General features: G+C 38.6%; 1 protein-coding gene across 2 annotated transcripts in view; it reads right to left on the bottom strand.

Annotated features, from left to right (window-relative positions):
• Positions 1–21,416, bottom strand: part of tmem132e (transmembrane protein 132E) — a 338,912-nt gene that overhangs the window by 46,911 nt on the left and 270,585 nt on the right. For both annotated transcript variants that reach the window (XM_051402569.1, XM_051402568.1), the window contains exons 3-4: positions 11,336–11,476; positions 641–833 (exon numbers count right to left, since the gene is read on the bottom strand). In XM_051402569.1, coding sequence (XP_051258529.1) covers positions 641–833; positions 11,336–11,476 — 334 coding nt within the window. The remainder of the gene's footprint in view (positions 1–640; positions 834–11,335; positions 11,477–21,416) is intronic.

Here is a 21,416-nt window from a genome sequence, read left to right as displayed (position 1 = left end):
TTAATACTCTTACAGATCTCTGATTATGAGATTGTAGCACAGAAACAGTTGTGCAGTGCAGCTGTAATATGTAGGACAACACTGTATATGTAGGTAAAACAAAAATCATCTCACATCAGCCTTGACTAACACACTAAATTTCAGAGTCATTGTCAGAGTCATGAAAAAGGCTTTAAGTTTTTTTTATCAGGTATAAAAAATTATGCGGCTTCCAGTATAGTTGTGTGTTTGTTTGGTTTTTGTTTAACATTTTGTTTATATTTGCCCTCTTTCCGACTTAGTACTGCAACAATTTCCCTTGGGATAAATTAAGAAGTATCTTATCTTTCTTTTATCAAGGAACAAGGCTTATGAGATCAGACCCACTGGCCTCCACAGCAAAACATGTCATTACGCATTCTGACAGCTCATTGATCATATATCTTATATTTTTAAAGCTTAAGGCAAAAATGTAAGTGGAAAATGTCCTTTTAAAACAGGGCATTTCAGTTTTGATTCATTCATCAAAGCTTAACATGTTTAAAGATCTGAGTCGGTCAAATAACTTTAAATAATGATATTTAATCATTTTAAATGATGTAAATGAATCTGAATTTAATAGAAATTCTATCCGTATGACTCTGGAGATGCATCCACTCACCATAGCCAGAGGGATGATGGCCTGAATATCCCGCTGCACTACAGTCAACTCCGTCACAACCTTCTCTGAATCTGGTGGCGGGTTTTGCCCCTTGTAGTCAATGTTCCAGTTGATCCTTCTGGTCACTGACAGGCTGGTGAAGTTCTCCATCTCGAAGTCCAACTGCATCACCTCGACATTGCCCAACACATCCCTGCCAGAGCACAGAAGCACACATGCAAAAGAGACAAAATTAAAAGCCAAATATCAGTTACAGCAATATAGTCATGAAAAACACAGCATGACAAAGAATTCTGGCAAAGAAACTGTTTACTGAATAGTTTTTAATTATTAAACATGCCATTTAGTGAGCTGTCCACACACTGCTCCGCAGTTATTTTTAGTTTTCCTTAAGTGACCGTTGAGTTGAAAAAAATGAATATTCATTAAGGTTTTAAATTGTGAAGCACTGCAGCCAGAAATAAATACTTGTCAGATGATGTATATTAGTATGTGTTCTTTATTCAAGCTTATACATCTGCATATCTGAAGGCCTATCTTGTAGTGAAACATGAAATAAAAAACACAAGGACAACGTGTAATTATACATATGTTTTTCATAAAATAACGTCATGGCTTCCTTGTCTTATGTTGAAATCACAGGAGAGCTTTTTAAGAAGTTTTAAAGAACTTTTAACATAGTTGGATCAATTATTTAGCATCCAATAAGCTGTCCCGAGAATATTTCAGAATTAAAGCCAGTATGCAGCTATTGGCTTCCAGTGGAGTGTAATCAATGTTATGCATTTAGCAAAGCTCACATAAGTTGTCAGACACATTGATTGATTGAAAGGCCCCTTTATAACATTTAATTCAGTCAACAGACCAAACAGCTCCTTCAGTCTGATTGGTAGATCTAATACTGACAGACAGAAACAAGGCAGTTAACATGGCGATAGGATCTTAAAGGTCACAGCGTGCTGTTTACAACCTGAAGCTTCACGACTGGACGACTGACTTCCCTCTTGAAATTTTACCGTGGTTTACTCACATAAATGTCATGGCTTGAAAGGACAGGCAACCAGAATGATAGTCAGGTTTTCATGTCAACACAAAAGCTGTAAATATACAATCCACCATCACCATTAGTGGTTTTGGTTAATATAATTTGTTGTCCAGCCATTATGATAAGCGGTTTGGGTTCACACCTTTCTTCATTTAATAAAGTCAAGGTGAAGAAGCTGAAACTCAGAATATGAATCATTCTCTCATGCTACAATTTAATCCTTTACAGCTATAATCCCTTTATAAACTGTTTCTTTGTCTGGTCACAAACCCTGAATCCAAAAGGATCTTTCTGTAAAACTAAAAGGATTTTTAGGCACCTGGATGAGCTCTACCTCAATCTAACTAATGATGCATTGATGCACCAAGCTAATCTTCTCAGATCTTCATCTCATTCTGCACAGCAGAGAACAAAGTTTGATCTAATTCCACCTGTATTGCAGAATTTTCTTATCACAATGAGCGCATTCTTTGTACTGAACGCATCTACAAATTGAGCAAGTTCATTCTTGCCCTAAAAATTGCAATTTGACAAGCTTGCTAGCTTTTTATCTGAGGTTTTCCACTAAAAGGCTCCAGAAAAAAAGAAAAGGCAGCAAATGGACTTTTTATTTGTCATGATATTTTCTTCTATTCTGTTAATCTGGAAAAATGTTCAGTGGAAAATGTCAGTGTATTTAATTTGTTTTCTTCTTTATTTTTCTTCCTTATATTTATGGTTACATTGATCATTTACTTAAAGTCTTTTTCTCTCTTATTTATACTTTCTAAAATTATACTGTATAGATGTTGCAGTAATGTTCAATATACAGTGTAATAAGGAAAGATTTCCAAATGTAATTTTCTAACCCTTTTCTAATCTTCAGTATGATGTCTTTTTCACTTAACCTGCATGGCAATGTGTGTGTGTTTTTTTCACAAGTTGAACTAATTTCTGTGGCCCTCCTCTGATTGGGTAATTGAGGCAGCTTCTATGTTCTGAAGGATCAAAACATCATAAATATTCCAGCAGTAAGCAAGAAAGTGCGCAGGGGTTTTCTCATTTTTTGTTCAAGTTATGGTTTAGAAAACTCAAAGCATTTGGTTAAGGTTTGGGTAAGGCTTGGTTGAATATTAAAAGAAGTCAACATTGACTCAGAATGTATTGACTTATTAAATAAATAAATTTAACCAGAGCCACCATCTTTCCCTGAACCTTAACCAAGGGTTTTATAAGCCTAAACTTAACAACAGGGGACTAAACACATTTCCTTAAACCTTTGTGAGGGTTGTGGGCCTGGCTATCCAACACAGCCTTCTGTTTAGCATGAGAATGTCACACTTCATGGTTTGGAAAACAGTTTTAAATGAATGTATTCCAGACAGCATCACATTTCCCCAAAAAAGTATCTGGCAATGCTAATTAGTCCTGTATACAAATACATTTTGTAGGAGACTGGGTTGGATTATCTTGCTGATGCAACAGATGTACAACCAAATGTATTGATTTGTGCTTGACTAATCTGACATTAGACTATTTCCCTATGCATGGTTCCATTTGTTACAAGAGACGCTAAAAACTGATAAGAAGTGACAGTTTTCTAATGGCATTTCTGCTTATTTAGATGGAGTTATCCTATGCTATGAATTAATCAGGGATTGTCTGAATGAAAAGAGTGTGCAGGTCTTGTCAATAAACAATCACTTTCTGGCCAGCTTTCTTTTTCTACCTTAAAGCCTAGAGCTTGTGCAAGGAGATTGCAAATTTGGTTCTGCCTCTCACTTCCAAATAACCATAATTGCAGTGGCTGCAGATTTGCTTCTGACCAATCAATACCTTTTGGTAGGTAACCAGATTGTTCTGATGTCTGTGCACATGGAATATTGGAGCATTTTGCTTCTCTGTGCAGTGTAAAAATACCAAAGACTTTGGTTAGGGATCTCTATTTTACTATCGCAAACACGCAATTGATGTTGGAGCGATAACAGCCCTCCTGTTATGAAAATCCAGCTTGTTGGGCTTGTAATCCTCAGGTTCAACAAGCCTAACATGAAACTGTCTCACTGGTGGCGAAGGGGCAAATTAAATCTCTCTCCACCCGTGACGAGAATCATCGCGCCCAAACCTCACCTTTAGCTGAGAGTGAAGCACTTGCTGTCAGTCCCTCACAAAAGCAAGACACCCATCCCGCCATTCAGTCTGAGAGCCTTTTAATGAAAGCTGGCTCAAACCATGTGTACGAGCCTCCACCCACAAAAGGTTCCTCACAGGAACATCGTGATGAGATCTCAGCCTATTTGTCTCGACATCACTCTCTGAAAACAAACACCCCCATCTGTCTGTGACACACTAAAGCTGTCATCAATATGGCCCACTGGAGTGAGGACATGTACAACGCGTTCAATACAGTGTCGACTGCCGCAAAGCTAGAGGGAAGGAAAAATGATGTTCACAAGGCACTGACTTGGGTTAGAGGGCATTCTTTTGGTAACGGAGTGAAGAGTAGATTGTAAAAATGTAAGTGAAAGCAGCAAAAAATAGGCAGTTGCATACAGTGTGCTACAGTTACTCCAAAAGACAGATTATAGGAAATATCACGTCTGTGTCTGTCTGCATGTGCCCTGATAACAATGTTTATTGATTCCTTGCTTTAGGTTTCTATCGCTTTACATCATCTGCGTATGTATTGCGACTGCGTAGAATTTTAATGCAAGCTTCACGTTTTCCTTTAGATCTGTGTCTTGCCACTTAATGCATCATGACGTGACTGGATAGCAGACTGAAATAACCAAAGAATAACTAAATCCATAACAGTTTTTACTTAAATTGATGCTTTTCTCTCCACTGCTCTAGCAGCTGCTGTTACAGTATGTCTTATTACGTTTCCCTTACGACATCTCAACGACATTATAGGGTGACCATTTCATCAAAGTACTAAATTATGAATGTGTTAGCTAATTAAAGTCACTTTAGTCCAGTTCCTACAGTTTCAGAGAAAAAACTACAAAGGCAAAAAAGGATAAGGAAGGACATGTAGAGGGAGATGTTTTGTTGAGCTTTACTGTACTTTGCTCACCATTATCTTCCATCATTAACATGAGCATTCTATAATTCACATAATCATTCACCTTTCAGCAAAGCATTGATGGTGGACAAACAAAGTTAAAAAAGTAGTGGGTGGTAAAAAATTTAAATGAGTGATTTCACACCAGAGGAAGAGCGGAGGGAAGTAAACACGGCTCAAGAAAGTCCGGCCTTGTTTCCATCAAGTTAATGATGTACTGTCTGTATAGCACAAAGTATATATTTTAAAAGTTGTAGCTTGGGGCTTTTTCGGTGCTCAGGAGGATTTCATTCTTTGATCAGAGGTCTGTTTGAACTGATTAACAGGGAGGGTTCATTGGATCAAAGCACTGCAGGGCAGAGTTACAACAGCAGAAGAACAGAGATGGTGAACAGAAGGCTCAGATTGGTCCATGCTTAAGTCTACTATAAAGTCTAGAGCACTTCAGACTATAACGCAGATTTTTATAAGTATTTATAGCAAAGTATAGGGATGTTTTATTGAAATAAAGTAGGAATTTAAAGGCTATTTTGGAATATTTTCTTTCTTACAAAGAGTGAGCTCAATATCAATAAGTACTGAGCTACACTCAGGGAGGATAGCTTTGTGTAAAGACTGGAGATAGGGGGAACCAGCTAGCCTGCCTCTGTCCAACACAAAAAAAACGTAACTAACAGCACCTCTAAAGCTCACTGCCCGTTGTATCTCGTCTGTGTGATCCGTTTTTGTGGAAAAACTACAATTTGTGCTTTTAGGGGGATTTATGTACTGAAACTCATTTTCTGTAGAGCAACAGCTGGGTCTACTGGCTTCTCAGAGTCTTGTTATCACAGTGAGGTTGTTTGGACCTATAGAAATATTGTATTTGGCAACCTGCGCTATAGCAAAGATGGACTGGGCGGAAGGATAAGCTGTTGTTTGTGAAGAAATAGGTATAGTACATAAATCCCCCTAAAATCACAAATGTACAAGTCAAACAAACTTGTGTTGTAGGGCTCAGTAAAGACTTTTTCAGTTGTCCGTCTCACACAGGTCTGACAGAACAGATTCACTATAACTGTCCACACAGACCACATAGCAGCTCATATTTCACTTGCACTACGTAGCCCAGAGTCTATTGTCGTCCATTTTACATGCCTAACTATAGTGCTGGCAAAACATGAGTGAACTACACTCAATACTGTGCATGAATGCATCCAGATTCTGCTGCTCACACTACACCTCCTGCGTAGACACGCTGTTAGAGGAAAGAGAGGAAAACAAGCTAAACTGTGCAAAAAAACTCCTTTAGCAGATGTATTTTTCACTTTGGGCAGAATCAGGCAAGGGGTTTCCGCCTGCTTCCGGTCTTCATGCCATGCTACGCTAACCATAACCTGGTTCCTGCTCTGTACTTAATACTGCATGAGGTTGAGGAGGTGAGCACATCCCCCCCCAAAAAATTGCTTAAACAAATATAGATGAAAAAGTGGTTCAAATGACTACAAAACTTCTAATATTGAGCCGCAGACTGCTGCACTCCCCACTCTGCAAAAGGTTTACATTTCTTGGCCTACAAAACACACCTATAACATAAAATGCATAGAGAGGCTCTATTGTGTTTAAAAATAATAATAATTTTATTTTTCATGCAGCTTCAAAACAGGAAACATCAGTGATGATGGAGCAGCTTTGAAAAACAGAGTACTTGTCAGTCTATGTCTGTCCTGCAGAAGTTTTTCTTAGGAGGCAATATTGGCACTTGAAAACGTTCTCGGAATCTTTTTCTTGTTTCATCCCTTGTTTAACACTGAATTATTCAGAGCAAAAAATGAACCAAGAATCATCTGATTCCACGATCGGTTGTTTCTGCTGTAGTAGGACTGCAACTGCGGCAATGCCACAGAATTTTCAGAAACATTATTCATTTGAAAGCCATTGACCGCGATCAATAATGCATTGGTTCATGTAGTGTTATCAACGGGCTGCTGTTAGAATGGGACTATTCCAGATGGAGAGTTACAGAAGAATAAATGTGTTGATAATAATAATTCCAGCACTGACTAAAATGCAATCTGATGAAGAGAAAATCCAAGATAAGAAGAGAGTAATAAAGAGAGGAGAGGAGAGTGATGAAGAGATCAACAATACGCTCCGAAGGGAAAACACTGTCACCTCATTTCCTCACTTTCAGGTAATTTTGAGTAAACAAAACCAGATGTTCAAACAGAATTGGCACTCAGATGTATTCACCAATGAGATGCAAAATAATGCTGCTGTATTTATGTTTGTCTTGTTGGGGAGCAGTGTGTGTGTGAGTGTTTTTGAGAGGAAGGGGGACTTTAAATAGTGAGCAGTTATTTGTTTGCCGGTTAAATCTTGCACAAAAAGACATATGAATGAGAACAATTATTGAACTTAGAAAACATATTAGAATTCTCCTTATTACTGCATTGAATTGGGCAATTAGGGGAAGAACTGTCTTGAGAATTCATGTATTTTTGGGCTCATTATTGTTAAGTGTCTTAGGCTGCTGCACATAGTTTCGTCCTGCAGTATAAGCTTATCCACTAAAAAAAGAAAGTAGGGTTGAATCTATTTCCCTGATAAAACAAAGAGGAAAATAATCAGAAAGAAAGGAGTGTAGGTGGTGAAAATGTGATGACAGAAACTGAGAAAAAAACTGACAGGATTCATTGTGAACCATTTAAATACATGCAGCATGTTTTGCATGTCTGTAGTTGTCATTTGCAGAATTAGAGAAGCAATGGAAAGCATTCACCTCTTTGTGACTCCCTTGAATCTTGTGTTTTTGTGACTAAATGCATTTATTTGGGATGTTCAAGTCTGAAATACATGCAAATCACCGTTTTCTGCAAAAGATAAGTAGAAATGTCAAGCATATGAAAGCATAATATTGCATTTGCATGACAATCTTGCAGACATTTTCAACCCCTGGACTCGTTTTGGCTGGGGGTCATGGCCGATAGATGACAGATATTGGAAATTTAACAAAAAATCTGTTTGATCTAAATCTGCCCACAGGCAACAAGTCCTCGTTTTTAATTGACAAAACAGGTTATGTGTCTGACTTTTTACTTTTCTGACTCTGTGGCAGACAGCAGTGCATGAACGGGTGGAAAAAAACGTCTGTCCAAATTATCACTAGGTTTAAATGCCAATTTATAATTTAAAATATGCAACAATCACATAAAATAATCACAGAGTAGCTTTAAATTCAAGCCACTACAGTCAGAAAAAGTAATCACCCTCATAGTGGCCACATAATTTTCCGGTAAAGTCGGTTCCCATAACAACAAATTGCATAAAATGTTTTTACCAGTGACCCAGAATAGAGTCCATCACAGATTACTGGCTAAGGTGATATTTTGTGGGAATTCATTATTTTTCCATTCCATTGTGATACACATGAAGCAGACTGCCAAATAACCCAAAGTAGAAGTATTGTGAACCAATTTCACAACAATATGTTTCTATGAGAAAATCTCAAAAGGCATGAGTGCTTTTTATATGAAAAGATTTCACGCTCACGTTCAATCAATTTGATGGGAATGAATTCTTCCATGACTCCTCTCTTTATAACTTTACATGCCTATTGTTTGCCTGTTTGGCTTTAGGTGGTCGCAGAATTGACTGGGTTTTTGACAAAATGCAGCATGACACATTGTTTCTCTATCCATGCTTGACCCCCTACTGGACATTTCTCACATGGTGACAGGGTGGCAAAGATTACATGACATGGGTCACTAAATATAGCAAAAAAGGCTGCCACTAAGGCGCTAAGAAGTAAACAAGGGAAGAATAGTGGATTTATTTTCCAGGTAAGGCCACTCTATGTCTTCTACCTCATTGTTCTCTCTCTCCCCAGCCATATGGGAGTCCATAGGGATGCCAATATTTAAACCAGCAGTTGCTAATGTCTCCAAGGCTTGTTGATAACCAGCCTAACTCCCAGTGCTTCAGTTCTTAATGAATTGAATGCATCACATATTGTGATTTATGGTTGTAAAGTTTAGTTGCTCTCCCTCAGTGGAAAAGCCAAATTGCAGCCAGGAAAAAAAACCCTGAACAAAATGAGCAGCTGTTGAGGAATCAGTTGCTTAAATTCCAAAGAAACAACAAAAAAAGAAACTTTCATACCTACTCATAGTGGTATTTATGCAGACAGTTTTGATTTTACTTGCAGACGATGACATTTCTGCCACCACTTCAATACAATGAGCTGAATGGACTTTCTTTGTGTTGCTCAAAGCATTTATAAATGACATTTTAAAAATTCAACAGCAATTCCAGAGATGAAGAAGGAAATCCAAGCACCTCAAAATGTAAAAAAAAAAATCAGCGAGGGAGGAAATACTAAAAAGCCTTTATTGTAGTAGCTAAATTATTAAAAAAGCCAACATGTTTCAACCACTGTAGGTCTTTGATGGAGCTTTAAACAAACAGACCACACAGGGGTGGCCTCACCTTTATAGCAGCATCGTGCTCCTAGACTGTCAGTCAAAGAATCTGTATTTGACGACCTGGGAATGAGACTCAAAAATCTGTCTCCAGAAATACTAAAATGTCCAGCCATGGGATATTCTAATAATTCTAATATTTATGCTTGGCGAGGCGATCTCTCAGGTGTCTCTTAGTACATCTATGCAGAAAAAGCCTTCCTCAAATGGACAAGACAGATGGTATGTGACAAAAGTATGAAGTTCTGTTTATGTTAAAGTCAGCAGAACAAGCCCCCCCTAAGCGTGGGGGCATGTCTGAAATAAAGGGGGCTTAGTAAAAACTTTACTCAACAAGATATCACTCTCACTAATGTTCCCAGTTACTTTTAATGCTCTGTTAGATTTTGCTGGAATCACCCCGGGTTTGTAAGCTCTGTCTGAAAACCTACTGGACACAGACTCAGCCTATGCAACAGAATCAGTCTCCTGATCACAAACACGTTCACAGCAGGAATCAGTCATATGGGATGTTTTCTTTCAAAGGTTATGTTTTTTTAAATGGTTTAAGTCTGTGTGTGATTAAGCAGGCATTTGACAGACTACAGTAACTTGAGTGTGATAGTCTCCTTCTTCAAAAAAATAAAAACCATCAGATGCGAGCCTGCATCTCAGTCTCGCCCCTGTTTTTGTCACCACATATAATACGTAACACAACAAATCGGATCATTAAAAGTAACTGGGCCATTACTGAGAGTGACATCTTGTTGAGTAAAGTTTTTCCTGAACCCCCTATTATTTCTTTCTGACCCGCCCCCACACTTTGAGATGGGCTCTTGCATTAATATCTTCCAGCAGGTTAGAAAAAAAGGTACTGGTTGTTGTTTTTACATGCATGCATTGTCCTCAGTGTGCTAATGTGCAAATTAGGTATGCAACTCAACACTATGTTCTGACTTGTCCGTGTGTGGAAGAGAATAAACACAGCATTAGAATTAGGAATCATTAAATATCCTGGTCTCAATGAGGATATAAACTGTTTTCTGTTAAAAAAAAAAAAATCTATCTCTATATAGGCTCCTCCGTGTTTCTCACAGCCTATGTTTGAACATATACATGGCCACCTATCTCCCATCTGTTATGTATACACACAAACCTTACTGTCAGGTTGTCATTGAAACACTTTCTACCAAAGACATAGTCCCTAAGAAAACTGTGGCAAGAGACCATGGAAAGAAACGTTGCTGTTGCTCCTTTGAAATATAATTTGATATAGATATAAATCAGAAGTCTCTCCCCCACTCCATCAGAAAGGAGGCACATATGCCAAAATCAGTAATAATGAAATCAAAAGTAACCTAATGGCTACATACCAATTCTTTTGTCTTGTTTTGTAATTTGGGGATGAATTGACCCTTTAAGTGAGTGGTAAAAGAGCGAGGTAACAAATGAACGAACTACCTCGACATGTTCATCTCTGTCCCTACATTTATAGGGCAAATGATTTAGGCTGTATTCCTTAAAGTAGTTTAACAAATGCATTAATAGGCTATACACCATTTAGACTACATTAGGATCGCAAATCACTCAGCAACTTTAGTTTCACTATTACCATAAAGTTGCATTTACCGCACAACTTGGCCAGACAGAGTCCATTACAGTGCCGTCAGACCCTACAGGACTGTGATTTGGTGTTTTTACACTCTTGAGGAACTTGGCATAATTACTGCTCTTAGACAAGATCTCATCTCAAAGGTATTTTAACGCTGGCAGTCAAAATCGTCTACCTCATCACTCCATGTAGACTGAATTAACAGCAGATGTAGTGAGACTAAGCAGATAACATCTCCATTCATTTAACTTTGTGCTGTAAAGCGGAGGGTGCTTTAGTCACTGCTGTGGGCCAAAGCTGTATTTTATCTTCTGTAGCTCCTGGGGCATTTACAAAGAATGGATATGCTTTGAAAAGCTGCCTTTAATCAGAGGGTGACCTATGACAGTTACACGCAATAAAACCTTTTTGGAGACTTTTTGGTCTATTGTTAAGGAAGACAAATATCATTGGGTTTTTTTTGTGTAGAATAGAACGAGGGCAGGAATCAACAGCTGCAGCTGCGGTAGTTGGTTAGACAGACGCAGTGTGTTTAGGCCCGGGGCTGTTGACTTACCCCTGTTTGACTGCTTTGTTCTTGTTCACATCGATGGTGGTGATGGAATGCTTGGCGCCGGACTGCACCTCCCAGTCCACCTTCCACTGGGCGTTCTTCGACTTGGTCTGGAGAAGGTTCACCCCTTTCTTTGCTTTGACCCTGCAGGAAATGGCAAGGGAGAAAGAATGGGACAAGTCAATTTTATTAGAGGGGATGATTTATGTGCAAGGTCAGAGGTGAGAGCCCTCTGTGTGCAGCAGTCCTCCTCCTTGTATTGCGTCATGGCAAAAGCAATTCCACAGATGAATCAATAACAGAGATGAATGAAGATGACAGTGCAATGATACATGAGGCCAGGAGGCTAGGACTACTTCAGGTCACAGTGTTCACTAACACTTTCTATGAAATCAAATCTACACGACTTTATACTGCACCCACAGGGCATTTATACAGTATTATTAACCACTGACACCTGAAAGCCTACAAATTCAGTTAACAAGCTTTGTGAAAACATTTCGACGCACGAAAAATGAGACATTTTCACATAAATTACACCTTAAATAATGTTGGATTTTGTAGAATATCACGATATTGAGGTGAAATCCTCCTTCTACAAACCTCAGCTCCTCAGGGAGAACATATATACTGTACTGGTAGGTCAGACTAAGCTACAGAACAGGAACACTGGAGCTGTAAGGATTCACAGTTATAGCTCAATGACACTTCAGCGGGGACTAATATGCACTGAGTGGAAAATTATTACATGGAAAATTACTACATGCATGTCTTTACAATTCAATCTACTTTTCTTCATAAATTTTTCCATGAATATAGCCACACCACAAATAAAATCCTTCTCTTACACCATGTGTAAATAAATGAATAAATAAGTGTAACAGTGTAATATCATGTACACATGTGTGTATCTACCCAACATGTACATTCTCACTCACAAACCTAAATACATCCACAGATATGCACCCAACCACAATCTCTACACATACATAAATTCATAAATTTACAGTGCATGCAGAGACTCTGCATGTTAACATATTGAAAAATGCATGTGTATGCCAGTACGCACACATAAAACAAACCAATAGGGGCATATATATCTGTACTATCTGCACATATATTACAACACACAAAGACCAATGCGCACATGTTCCATCTATCTATCTATCATGTTCCTAACACTAAATTGAAGCCAAATACAGTAAATACATAAATAAATAGCTCCATATAAAAGAGTAGAACCAAAAGGACATTCAGCTATGATTCAGATAATCTTTACTTTCAGAGTGGTGTAGATTTCTAAGTTTCTACATCTAATTTCTACAATTTTAAGATATTTACTGAAGCATCAAGGTGGAAGGGGATTATAACTTGAACCTCAAATAAATATTTAAATATTTGTTGAGTTAAATATTAAAAAGATGTTAAAGGTGACTGTGAAAGCAGAGAGGATTTTCAGGCAAGAAACCAACATTTCTGGTTCATAACTGCAAAAAACCATCGTGAGAAAACTTTTGGATGCATACAATCTGCTTTGCTTTCAACGTGTATCTAAATGACAGTGTTGGTTTCCACTTTAAACCAAGAGGCTGTTCAAATCAGTGATGAATAATATGAGAATTTTCAATCAGCTGGGTAACAAAGCACTTCTGGCAGCTGTCCTTTGTGACTTTACCTAGACGTGCTATTAAGGTTTCCACTGGCGGAATACAAACTAGCAGAGAGGAAAAACAAAAACAAAATCAGTCTGCTTCCCAGTTACTGTGATTCTGGTCATTTGAGCACATGAGCCACGCCCGAGTCCTGCACTGATTCATGATGGAAACAAACGTCTCATCCACAGACACGGAGATTATTGATCTGATGGTCTCCTTTTCATGAAATACAAGACAGTGATGAATTATTAACATATTTGGCTTTTGTTTGTCTGCCTTGTGTCTTCAAGACGGCTCATTAATAACCAGACTGGATGCTAAGTTTACATTAAATTGCGATCGCAGACAATGGGAAAATATTGTCAATTTTGTAAAAACTAAATGATGATAATATGGAGAGTATCAGGCGGTGTCCAGAAGGTTGTCACATCAGTTATGAAAATATGAGTGCCAACTGCTGCTTTCCTGCTTGCAAAACTCTGGGGATCTTAATGATTTTGCCTTGTTTACAGGAAAACACTGTTGTTTTTCTCTTCCCGCCATGAGATCTCTGATTTTGCACACAGACAAAACAACAGCTCTGTCCGGACAAACTCACTGAAAGCGTTATCTAAATCATATTTTTCTCTCAAGTATGTCATTTGCATTCCGCTGAAAGTTTGAGGCCCCTCATCTTCCAGATAGTTCCATTTATTTCTTTGACAGATAAAAAATTCTGAAGTCCTGCTGAGGTGTTTCCATTTGCTACACTAACCTGCGCTCAGTGCATCGACCACTCATCCATGATTTGTGAAAGCAATTGACTTTCAGTTGAAGCTGTCTCCCCTTCTTCAGCCAGAATAAGCACAAAGCTCTTAAAGAATCTGTATTTTGATGTAATCACCACTATCCAAGGTTTGTATCTATCTTTTGTATCTATCTGACAGCGTTTAATAAGACTGAGTAACAGAAATTATGCAAGACAACTATAGCCATCAAGTTAAAAAGTTAAACTATTTGCTTCTCTCATCAGTTATAGTGACTTAAACCTGAATTCCTTTTAATGGCCTGCTGGGGGCAACTCCACTGGCTGCAAAAATAAGTCTGATTGTATGTAAGCTTATGAGGAAATGACCCTACTTCCCACTTGATTTATTACTTCAGTAAACATTTTTTCTTTTCATAAACACAAGTTTATGAACTCAATCACTAATTTCAAGTCTTCTTCAATATAGCATGATGTTCAATGATGCAGAGGTGTAGGAATGTGAACCCTCCCACCCTCTCATCCTAACATGGTCACTTCTGGCTCTTAAAAACCAAGATAGCGACGTTCAGAATGCAATACTCAGAGCTTCAAAATGGTTATCCACAAACCAATGGGTGACGTCATAGTGGGTTTAAGTCCTGCAAACTTGGCGTGTAGCTGAAAGCTAGTGAGTTGAGATTGTTTTTGTTCAACATTTAACATAGAAAATGTGCTAAAAAAAATGTATACACTATTTTGTTGGCAAGTCAAACATTTTTTAGCGGGGCGTGCTTGTGCTGAGGGTAATTATGATTCAAGACCATGTGATACCAGCTACAAAATTAACTAAACCTATAAATACTGAGCTTCAGGACAGCTTTTGCATTTGCTGTCCTAAACATGCCATGTCTGGTACAAATCCTCCCGTCAGAAATTGTGTATTTTACTTACGTCTGAAATAAACAGAAAAAGAACTCCTGCAGCTTTTAAAACATTGTTTCTTGTTATTGCAGCTCTTATTGTCTCCTTTCATCAAGTCTTCCACATTAGAGAAAATACAGTAATTATCTGATAGAGTGCCGTCAAGGGGAGATGAAACAGAAATATGTAATGTTTAAGAAATCATCCTGATCAAGCGTGTTGCCTTTGATGTGAGTTGAAAAGGGGAAACGTAATACCCCCAGACTCTCACTAAATGAGGTGACCCAGTTGCTTCTTGATTACTGTAGCTTGTAAAAATACTGATCATAAGAGATGATAATTACACATTATTGTAGGGCATAACCATTTCCGGGTAAGTATGCAACTGTGATGTGTAATACTTGTATTTATATTCATTACCTACACTCACCAAAAGCTTATGAAAGCCTCCAAATATTCATCACAATCTCTTTTACAGAGCCTGCATTTTGTACAGAACCAATGTTTTTAATCAGACGGTCCTTTTTACCGACTCTGCTTCATTTTTGCGCCACAAATGAGAGGGGATGAAGCATTACCCATGGGAGCACCACATGAATCAGGCTCCCCATTGAACAGTGTTAATACTGATTAATGAAAGAGCATTGCAAATGGAAAAGCTGTGCAGCAGCAACCGATGATAATACACGCCCAAATTCTCAGAATCTCTGTGAGCCCTGCTGCTGCTGCTACACAGGGAAAGTGGAGAGGCAGTGTGAGCCACTTCAGCTAAGACAGAGCTATTACTTACTCATTCCACACAGATTCCTTCTGCCATGGCAACACCTATTAGACTCCGCGTTGGCTGATGGACTGCTAAACAGGAGAGCTTTTGGTCAACACATTTCAGGCCAGATTTCTTAGCTGCCTGTTTGCTCTCCCTGGGGTTATCACACTTTGTCTTGTATTTAGAGGTAAAATAAGCACTGTCCCACAGCATGAAATGGCCTTAGCAACACCCAATTAATCACTAATCAATACCAAAATGACTTCATCAGCTTTTATTTTGTAGTCTACTTTCAATACCTATTTTTCAGCCAGTGCAGATGTTGAAAGAAAAACTCACAAATCACATTCTGCTAACTTTAACTGTGTACATTGTTTTAAAGACGCTACATTTACATTTACTCAACAAAACCTTTAAATCTCTCTTTAATATTTTACTCAGTCTTTGCTCTAGCTACAGCTTCCTTGTCTCTTCTTTGCAACTTGCGGTGCTTTCATGGTGTGCTTGTACTCAAGAATTTGGATTGCTGTCCACTGGGCACACAGAGGCCCATCTCCTCATGACCTATTTATGACATTTGCTGCCAGAAATCATGTCAACTGCCATGCCACACACTGTAATTTAATCTAATTGGCTGCTGTTAATAAATAAAATATGCAAACCAGGATTAAATCAAATCATAGTTCCCAAGACTTTAATTTTTCCTTAATGGCCCTTTTAAAGAGTATTTATTGAACACATTTCAAGAGAATGTCCCCACAGGCAGAGCAGTCACAAAACTGGAATTTTTCCACGGCAAAATGAGGCCAACTGTGAAAAATTCATATTTAGGCTTTAATCACTTTAAATCTCTACGATGAAATAAAGTTTTAATAGTCTAGATTACGTATGTGCAATGTATATGATTGATCTGAATGTTCGTTACAAAAGGGCCGTCCATCAGATGCATCGAACAGACAGAAGAAGAAGTACAGTAGCTGGGGTGTGTGGATGGTGGGATATAGGACAGTGCCGTATCCTGACGCGTAGAATGTTGACGTGTTCAAAGACGCTTTACATAGAAAACAATAGGGGTGTGGGTTTTGATGCATGCACACACCACCAGTGTGCCATATGCTTTAATGATGTCACAAGGCTGTCTCGCTTGGAGTCTGGAACGATGCCCACTGTTGAGGTCTTGAACAACCCCCTTGTACCCACCAATATGTTGGGTATCACTTGTTTCCATTTAGAGAAGAGCGCATTGACCCAAATACACTTTTGGATTAGGATATTGAGTAAGGGTTTGAGGCAATGCTAAGGCATCCTAAATATGCAATAAAATTGAAGTTTTGCTTTCAAACCTGAGTTGAGGTTTATTGATCTAGATCAGTGTGTGACTTATCCTGAAGATGAACTCAAAATACAGTCTAATGTGATCAGATTTGAATATATATATATAACTGTAAAATCGCCAGTTTGAGATTAAAAAGAAAGTTTTTAATTGTCCCAATGCACATAGGCTGGCTCAAAGGTTTAGCACAGGTTGCAGTGAGTATGATGGTTTTTGGCAACAGTGCTACATTCAGCAGCAGTTTGAGAACGTGCTAAATATGATTTAATTATGAGTACTTCCAGGCCTTAGGCTTCCAGGCCAGCTGAAACCGACTGGTGGCTGTCTATCAAAACACAGCTGTACAACCATTTCACAGCTGGCTATGTTATTAATGTCACATCACTGAATTGCCCTGTGGAGGAAAATGTGAAACTGGACACTAACCTGTGAAGTTTCCTCAGCAAGTACATTTTCTAACATAGTCTGCCGCAGCGTCTTTCATCTAACTTCCTAAAAACGTCAATAACCTCTTAAAGATTTCCCTGGCACTGTAATGGTCTCCTTGCAATAAACGTCAACTCTCGAGTGACAAACATGGCTTCACTCTTATATCACAAGCTGCAACCTTATCCATCATCTCAAGCACTTTGATATCTATGGTGTTTCTGTTCACAAGTTAACAGCTTTGAGGTTTTCTTGACAACAGCACAGAGACGTGCAGCTGGAAAGCCAGACGGGAGGGACAGACCTGCCAGGGACAGACTTTCTAATGGGAGGCACCGAAAAATTAGAACACGAGAAGCTGGGGAAATATCACAGAGCAGATTACAAATCTGAAACTGCAGCTGCTGGTTTGCAAATGCTGAACTGATTTATTACCAGTAGGTGAAAATGAGCAATGCAGTGCTGTGATAAATATGTTTTCTACAAAGTATGGCAGAGTTAACAACAGATTCCTACTTATTAACATCCAAATTTCCTTACAAAAGAAGCAGACTAAGTTCCAGCCACAACTGCTTGGTTTTCAAGTAACATCAGCGGTGCTTTGTTCCATCTAACAGTGCTCTGTAATTAATACAAACAATAAAGTCACATTCTAACAGAAGAGATGAGTAAGCCAGATAATTATAGCGGAGAACCAACAAAAGCATCTAATACTGAGGTAAGATATTACAGTACCATGCTAAACACTGCAATTATAAAACTGCTTAATCATTTTCTTTGTCTGGAGACTGAAACTTTTTAACCTTAAAGTTGGATGTTTTTATGGTGCCAGTTGCCCCTGGATAGCTACGTCCTCCATATTCGAGAGTTTTAAAAAAACGTTTGTAGGTGATGGTTATGCTTGGAGGAAATAAGGTGGGAAAACATTTTTAAATTCTGTTTCATTCTCATTGTTCCAAAATAAGACAATGAAACAGTTTTATTCTATTATACATTTTTCAAACTTGTTTCCGAAGTCCGTAAATCTCTGAAAAAAAAGGTCACAAAGATATAGTTTCAGTTTAAAAAAAGGATGAGTCATTTCTTGAAACAGCTGGGCACTTAAGCTTTTAGCAAATGTTAGTCAAAGAGGAGGAAAAGAGAATTTGTTAAGGACTATTTTCTGCCACGGATTAACACACATTTTACTGAGATTGATTTTCGGCAGCACGGCGACGTTTGGGAGAATGATTCAAATGTAACTACAGTGTTGATTGTAACAACATGTCATCTCACCCTCCCTGTAACAGTGTGGCTCATTTATGTGTTTTTGAAGGGGGTTGGAGCCACAATGGAGCTCAATAAACACATAAAACCCCGGCAGATACTGTATAATCATGGCAAGGTGGTAAAAATCCTAATATTGCACTGCCCCTTTAAATAACAATTTTACAGCTGATGTTATGGCTTATGGTTTGCTGCAAGTAAATATCTTCAGAAGGCCTTAGGGAGCACAGAAGCAGAAAATTAAGTATATTGTGACGCTACATGCCTGAACACGGGCATTATCTTTCCGTTTCTTCATCACATTCAAAGGCTGCCCAAACATGTGTGACAGAGATGCACTATGGGAGGGTTTTTTTCCACTGGATTAACCACCGGCTGGTTCTCAAACATTTTCTCTCCTTGCCTTTGAACTGCAGAGATTTTCCCACTGCACCCACCTTATAAAGCTCATAAAGCTCGGGCCTTCTTACTCTGAGGACCAAGTCAGGATGCCAAATCTGCTCTTAATCGAGATCTTAGTTCACACCTACCTCCTCCCCACCTCTCTATGTAAAAAATATTATATAGAATAAAGAAAACAAAGTATCTTGTCATTTTTCAAACATAAAGAATACTGAGGCAGGAAAGTTTTCTGAGCAGTTATTCTGCTTGAGTTTGTTTAATTTATTTAAGGGCTTGTGTGTAGTAAACCGTGTCATACTTAGCCGGGTTTACTTTGGATAGTATTATCTAAAGACTTATAATCTTCAAAGTTAAAGTTTAAATTGAATCATCTTGTCCAGCTCTCTGACTTTTCCATTGGTTTGGAAATAACTCTACAATGATGAAACATTTTTCCTGCATATCATAACATAAAAGCAGTGTTTTTTATTCTGTTATGCTTTCATCATACCAAATTAAAAATCACTACCTAAAAATATTGCAAAATACTTAAAGAAAATGTTGGGTCTCTCTAAATAATTTTATAGGGAGTACAGTCTAGACCCGCTGCCCTGACCTCTATAATGATTTGGTGATATACAAATAAAACTAAAAACATAAAAACATAAAAAAAATGTCACAACATTATGCCGCATGGGGCAGGGTTATTTTTAATTTCTTCTTGCTGAGATTTCATAAAGATTGTATTGTAAACTGAACCCGTCACCGTGTGCTCTGTTAAAGGATAAATTCATTTCTTTTGCAAACTGGGTCTGATTTTTGTAGTTCTGGCCCTCATTCCTGAATGTAATGATAACATTATACTGCCCAAGTCTGAGAGAGAAAATCAAAGGGATTTTCACATTTCTGGTGGGCACATGGGGCAGACCGAGGACCAGGTGGAGAGATTATATCTCAACACTGGCCTGGGGACGCCTCGGGATCCCCCAGTCAGAGTTGGCCGATGCGGCCAGGGAAAGGGAAGTTTGGGGTCCTCTGCTGGACTTGCTACCCCTGCGACCCGATCCCGGATAAGCGGATGAAGATGAGATGAGATGAGATGAGATGAGATGAGATGGTGGGCACACTTTTAGCTTTAACTCATGTTTCTTGCCCCATCGGGCTGCATTGTGGCGATGACACCATCTTCCCAGATGCTACTTTTTTCATTTTGGTGAGTATAGAATGTACTCACCAAAATGAAAAAAGTCTGAAGACAGATGTTATTGCTAAAATACAAAAAAATAAAACCAAAATATAATACAATACAATAAAACTAAATTATCCATTAAATAAGCTAAAGAGGACTGTAGTTCTGTGATAAACGAACACTGACATACAGATTTTTTAGGGATAAGAGAAAGTGCTTTTTGCCATTGTTGCCAGTTCATTTAGGAAATTTTTTACAACGCTTATACAAGAGAACTGATGCCAGAATCATTAAAAATGTCCTTCGCCTTGGGGTGAACATTAGTTACTAATTACAACCCTTCCCTCCACCATGAAAGGTCAAACTAGATCTAGGGCTTTGCCAGCACACCAACAAAATGTTGATTTTGATGGAACTTCATTTTTGCGTGACTGCTCCCTCATTCCCTTCTGCTCTTTTCTGAGCTTTACCAAATACAACTCCCCGCTCCGGTTTGTGCATTTCATCACTGACTACAATTCCCTTCCCAATTCCCTTGTGAAATTATCACATGAAACAACCAAGACCTTCCTCTCTGTCTGCCAGCCCCAGACAGATTGGACCGGTATTTGGCATTCACTAGTGGCATGTTATGCCGCCGAGTGGGACGTCATAAACAAACATTTGATCGCGGATGGTGGTGACAACAGCCCACAGAACACTTGTAGTGCCACCATTGGTGAGCAAAACCCTGATGGATGGAGTCAGGCTCCACGGTTGTCCCTTTAGCGATGCACAGATGAAGACAGAAAAGTAAATAAACAACTAAAATGTCAGCACTTGAATGTCTCAGAGGCATTAGCTGCACTCCCTTTTGCATTACAGCAGAAACAGGGCCTCTCCCCAACAGCTAAATTTGGCCGACAAAGTCTTTTTTCCTCACTCATCTGTAGGCAGAAGCTCCATTAGTTCCTCTGAGGGGGCACTTTACAGACAACTTAGCCACTCGTGCTACTGCAGATACAACAAATTCCATTCCATGAAGATATGTATAATTCAAAGTAAGTGCAGATTTTTATTTGTCCTTGGCCAGCTGTGGCTGTGGTGCTTTTATGTGTCCAAGGACATGTGATTCAATGACATACTCCACTGTGCACAATGTCAGCATATCATGTTATGTTTATAGGGGCTACTTAAAATCAGAAAGCCACTGGTTTGCAGACCGTTACTGAACCGTTCAATCCTCCTCAGATTCAAAACAAATACTAAATCATTTCACAACCGCCATCGAAAGAGAGAGCAATGTAAATAGAGTAGAGTAAACAACCAACATCCAATGTATAACTGCCTCCAGTTTCATGGTCAGGATGTTTTTATTTTTCACTTCTAATTCTAGCTTTTACACAGAGCTTTCCTAAAGAATTGTACTGTAACCATGGAA

Source organism: Dicentrarchus labrax, unplaced genomic scaffold (genome assembly GCF_905237075.1).
Source record: "Dicentrarchus labrax unplaced genomic scaffold, dlabrax2021, whole genome shotgun sequence".
In the NCBI taxonomy this organism is placed as follows: Eukaryota; Metazoa; Chordata; class Actinopteri; family Moronidae; genus Dicentrarchus; species Dicentrarchus labrax.
Note: the sequence above shows the minus strand (reverse complement) of the source record. Positions and strands in the feature narration are given on the sequence as shown.